The sequence below is a fragment of the Pan troglodytes genome, chromosome 20 (assembly GCF_028858775.2).
Source record: "Pan troglodytes isolate AG18354 chromosome 20, NHGRI_mPanTro3-v2.0_pri, whole genome shotgun sequence".
Taxonomy (NCBI): Eukaryota; Metazoa; Chordata; class Mammalia; order Primates; family Hominidae; genus Pan; species Pan troglodytes.
Window position 1 is genome coordinate 11,107,216 of NC_072418.2, and position 5,498 is coordinate 11,112,713.

Consider the following 5,498-nt stretch of genomic DNA (forward strand, 5'->3'; position numbering starts at 1 on the left):
GAGTCAGACGGAGAGGGAGAGAAAGAGAGAGAGAGAGAGAGAGAGGCAGGTAGAGACAGAGACACACACTGGTTTAGGGAGAAAGAAACACATCAAGTGAGGCCAGGTGTGGTGGCTCACGCCTGGAATCCCAGCACTTTGGGAGGCAGGGGTGGATGGATCGCTTGAGCCCAGGAATTGGAGACCAGCCTGAGCAACATGGTGAAACCCCATCTCTACTAAAAATACAAAAAATTAGCCAGATGTGGTGGCATGCACCTGTAGTCCCAGCTATTTGGGAGGCTGAGGTGGGAGGATCACCTGAGCTGGGGGAGGCTGAGGCTGCAGCGAGTCATGATCATGCGGCTGCACTCCAGATGGGGTGACAGAGCGAGACCCTGTCTCAAAAACAAACAAATAAACAAACAAACAAACACAGCAACTGAGCACAAAACTCCTGAAAAGTTAGCAATGCACAGAAAGACACAGCAGGAGCCTACAGATCCTGTGAGTGATGCTCCTTAAATAGTGACTGGCTGAAAGAATGAATGAATGAGTGAATGAATGATTTCTTGGGCTGAGCAAAAAGAGGACTTGACACACATGGATAACCTCCAGCAGCTCCTGTCTACTGTGTTGATAAACTGGGGGTTGTGTCCAGACTGCTGGCTGGAGGTCCGGATATCCTTCAGGCTGGGCTAGGGGGCATGAAGACAGAGGGTCCTACCTCCAGAGGGGACCCAGGACGCTCGCCATCCTGAGAGGCTGGATTCCCCCTCCTGACCCTGGCAGGGACAGGGTGGGGTGGGAGAGGCCTCCTCGAGCATCCTCAGGGCACAACCCAGAGAAAGCTCATGGGACTGAGAGGAACAGGCTGAGAGATGGACTTTTAATGGAATGGAGGGAGATGGGGATGCATAGCCTGGGACACATGGGCCCTGGGTGCCTGTGCTGGGGCGAGTGAGAGAGCCAGTGTCCAGGTGAAGCTCCTTGCCTGGGGTATCTGCCCCAGGACTGCAGTGGACTGGGAAGCCCTTAAGAGTGTCACTACCCACTGATGTCCAAGTCTTGCTTGATAGTATGGTGTCCAGGGAATGGTCTTGGGGAGTGGGTTCCGGAGAGCCTGTGAGAGTTCCAGGGCAGGGTGCACATCATGGGGTGCCTGGGAGGGTATCTTTGGGGGAGTCTGTGGAGGAGGGAGTTGGGAGGTGTTGGAACACAGAGGAGGGCCTAGGGTCTAGTGGGGTCGTTATAGGATGCTCATGGGGACCCGAGCATGACATTTGGGAGGCTGGCTCTTTCCTGGGAGGAGCTGGGGGCTGAGGAAGAGGGTCAGGAAGTGTCCTGTGAGAGAGAACATTTGGGAGTATTTCGGGCGGAGACACAGTGCAAGAAAGTGGTCTTAGAGCAACAGGGGTCCACCCTGGGGTTTCGGGGGTGGATCTCAGAATGATGTGTTTTGGGAAGATGGATGGGGGATGGGTGATGGGACCACCTGGTCAGTGGAGGTGGGGCCAGGGGAGGTCTGGGGGAAAAATCCTGAGGGGAGGGGAGAGTTCTGCAGGGATGATGGATGCCAGGGGCATCCCATGGTGGGACCATTGTAGGAGAAACCCTTGAAAGTCAGAATTCAGGTCTCTGTGATGGATCAGGGGGGTCAGCACTTGTGGGGGGCATCCTAGGGGAAACCAATGAAGAGGTGGATTTGGGGTGCTGAGAACCAGGGGTATCTTGACAAGTGGAATCTTGACAAGTGGAATTTAAGAGTGTGTTTGGGGGGATTAGAAATAAGGGGAAGATTATGGGGGTGCACCCAGGGGTTGGAGCACTCACAGGAAGATTCTGGGAGGAGGTTGGAGCATTCCGGGGTAGAGAGTGGGTTGGGGGGTCCCTGAGGAGCATACTAAGGGGGGGTGGCAGTTTGGAGGGTTTGGAGCCCAGGGGTATTTTGGGATGCTATATCAAAAGCAATAGATAATGGGGTGAGATTAGGGAGTCAGTATTTGAGGATGTCTTGGGCACGTAGTGGGTAATTAATGAATGTATGTGGGATCAATGCATGAATCACTTAAACTAGAAATGGAATTGGGTATGTGGCTTGGGTATGTGGCAGACCCTAGGGGTGTGTGTGGGCATGGGGTGGGTGGTCAGAGGCTTTCATGTTCTTCATGTTTGGGGTTGGGGGCAGGTGCCAGGTGGAGGCTTATCTATGACTCATAGGAGGAGGTGATATTTCTAACAATAGCCTTGAGGTAGTGAACTCCCCATCTCTGGGAGTGTGTAAATGGGAAGGGCACTTGTCAGAGGTGGTCTGGGGAGGGGGTGTCCCAACCCAAGGGTGCCTGGGGAGGGGCACAGATCACAGGAGGATGGGTTGACAGGATTAGAACTTAGTGGTCTGTTGGGAGTTATTCATGGGGAAGGTGGGTTTAGGGGGTCAGGATTGGGGTGTCTCAGGGCATGCATCACAGGAGGTGAGTTAGGTCAGCCTGTGGGGCGAGGTGCCCAGGAGTGGATGGGGCAGGCCCTGGAGGAAGGACAGGACAGAGCCGGCTGTAGCAGAGGCTTTACTGCCCCCACGCCCTCCCCAGCTCTGCCCTGGTCAGTAGCATTTGCGGTACACGATATAGGGACCCTGTTCCTCGTACTGCTCCCGCAGGACCCAGCAGGACTGGAAGGCGCGCAGGGAGGCCAGGATGGAGCCCCCGATCCATACGGAGAAATTCCTGGTGGGCTGGGCAGCCACCACCACGTGGGTCTCGGCTGGCAGAGCGCGCAGCAGCTCTGCCCGGAAGCGACCCTCGAAGCCGGTGAAGAGCGAGGACCCACCGCAGAGAAGCACGTTTTGGGCCAAGTCCGCGCGCATCTCCAGTGACAACTTGCGGAGACTCTGATTGGCCATGGTGGAGAGGCCGACGGGTGACAGCCCCGGGACCTCTGGGGGGTTGAACAGCAGCTCCGGACACTGGAACAGCTCCTTGCCCAGGGTGACCGTGCGCCCATCGGGCAGCTTCAGAGTCCGCTTGTACTCCTGCTCTGGCCGGGCCTGCTCCTTCTGGAAGTCGGAGGCCACGTAGCAATAGTGGTGCTTAATGTTCTCCACTAGGTCCAGGTCCTGCTGTCCCAGGGGCAGGCCGGCCTGGAGCAGCATCTCCTCCAGGAAGGTGGTCAGGTGGTTGCCCGCCAGGTCCAGACGCTCCGTGGCGTGGAGCAGGTTGTAGCCCTGGAAGACGGGCACTGTGTAGGTGACCCCGTGTCCCGTGTCCACCACCAGCCCACTGACACGACCGTGGGCGTAGACAGACAGCACCGACTGCGATGCCACGTACATGGCTGGGGAGCGCAGCGACTCGAAGGCCACCTCCACTAGCTTCTCGCGGTTGGTGGCCGGGCTGAAGGGTGGGTCGGAGAACAGCAGCGGGTGGTCGTGGGTGGCCACTCGGAGGTCGTGCTCCAGCAGGTGGCGCCAGATGAGCTCGGCGGCATCCCAGTCCACGACGATGCCGCTGCGCAGGGGTTGCACCAGCGTCAGCTCTGGGAGCACGCGGGCTGCCTCGCCGATGAACGTCTGCAGCCCGGACTGCCCCGAGGTGGCGGGTTTCTTGGGCTGGCAGCCCAGGATGGTGGCCACGGTGTAGGTGGGGCTGGCCTGCCCAGCAAAACCTACCTTACAGGTGCCTGTGCCCATGTCAATAACCACCGCGCCGGTCTTTGGTGGCAGCCTGTCGGCCACCATGCCGGGGGAGTCCCGCTGCAGGGGCTTGTTCACCACGTTGGGACTGGGGTTTGGGCCGGGCCTGGGGGCCTCCAGGGAGGACTGGGATTCCGAGGACTTGGGGCGACTTGCATCCATGGTTGCGGGACGCCAGGTGAGGGGGCTTTTCCTCTGGGGTTGGGGTTGTGGGGAGAAGAGGTTGAGGCCCGGCCAGTGGGGAGGGCAGGCAGAGAGGGGGAGGGGTGGGCCCGCAATCTATGACGTCACGGTGCCCCTTCAGTCTTCTTAAGACATCACAATGCAGCCAAGAGGATGGGTCCCTGCCCAGCCCTGCCTGCCCCAAGGCTGTCATCTCTTCTCTGAAGAGCCAAATTTGGAGGAGGAGATGAGCATCTCGGAGCAGGGCCCTCTTAACACATTTCTGTCGGATGCGCTAGAAGCTAATACGATGGCACCTGGTTTTTGAGAAAAGACAAGCTTTTTGTTGCATGTCAACCCACTGGGAGCTAGGAATCCAGCTCAAGTCTGTTTCTCGGCTGGCTTTAAGGCAGTAATTTTATTAGAAAAGTTCTGGGGCCGGGGGCTGTGGCTCACACCTGTAATCCCAGCACTTTGGGAGGCGGAGGCGGGCAGATCACCTGAGGTCAGGAGTTCGAGACCAGCCTGACCAACATGGAGAAACCCCGTCTCTACTAAAAATACAAAAATTAGCCGGGCGTGGTGGCGCATGCCTGTAATCCCAGCTACTCGGGAGGCTGAAGCAGGAGAATCGCTTGAACCCGGGAGGTGGAGGTTGTGGTGAGCTGAGATCACGCCATTGCACTCCAGCCTGGGCAGCAAGAGCGAAACTCCATCTCAAAAGAGAGAAAGAAAGAAAGAAAGAAAGAAAAAAGATTTGGGTGGCATATTTTTTAAAAAAAATTAAGCAAAACTCATTATTTCTAAGATATCTGTGTATTCTGCAACTATATAGATTCTTTGTGTTAATAGATTTGATTTTTTAAAAGTGCTTTTGCTTAATTCTGCTATTTGTTTGGGATTCCATCACTATTTCTTTCAAAAGGGTACAGGTAATGAAATCAAAAAGAAAGCCATCTAAAGTTAAATCTAGTAAACATGAGTCATCCAAATGTTATATTTTACCTAATCAAAAATAAAAATTAAACATCCATAAATAAAAAAAGAAAGAAAGAAAGAAAGAAAAGATTTGGGTGGGGGTGGATTCTGGGATTAGCAGATGATTGGTGGAAGGAAAGGGGAGGTCTGGGAAGTCCTGGAGCATGCGCAGGTGTCTTCATAGGCTGCATGTGCAAATTTACAGGGAGTGAAACATGCAGGGGAAATTCTTGATGTGCTGTCAGCAAGCTCTTTCTGCATCAGCTCCAGTTGGCTATATTGGTTCCAGCAGATTTCTGCCTGTTAAAAACCTCATAAGTGGGGCCAGGCACGGTGGCTCACACCTGTAATCCCAGCACTTTGGGAGACCGAGGTGGGAGATCACCTGAGGTCAGGAGTTCGAGACCAGCCTGGCCAACATGGTGAAACCCGTCTCTACCAAAAAATACAAAAATTAGCCCGGCATGGTGGCACATGCCTGTGGGCCCAGCTACTGGGGAGGCTGAGGCAGGAGAATCACTTGAACCCAGGAGGTGGAGGTTGAAGTGAGCCAAGATCATGCCACCGCACTCCAGGCTGGGGGATGGAGTGAGACTCTGTCTCAAAAGAAAAAGAAAATAAAAGAAAAAAAATTAGCCAGGCATGGTGGCACATGCCTGTAGTCCCAGCTACTAGGGAGGCTGAGGCA

General features: G+C 55.1%; 1 protein-coding gene across 1 annotated transcript; it reads right to left on the bottom strand.

The window, feature by feature from the left end:
* Positions 1–2,531: 2,531 nt before the first annotated feature.
* On the bottom strand, positions 2,532–4,315 carry ACTL9 (actin like 9). The gene has a single exon (XM_003316065.7). It carries the CDS (start codon positions 3,830–3,832, stop codon positions 2,582–2,584), a length of 1,251 nt encoding a protein of 416 aa, XP_003316113.3. The 5' UTR covers positions 3,833–4,315; the 3' UTR covers positions 2,532–2,581.
* Between the last annotated feature and the right edge of the window lie 1,183 nt (positions 4,316–5,498).

What these genes read in the sequence shown, in the direction of transcription:
- ACTL9 (XM_003316065.7), bottom strand. Translation starts at nt 3,832, where the DNA reads ATGGATGCAAGTCGCCCCAAGTCCTCGGAATCCCAGTCCTCCCTGGAG.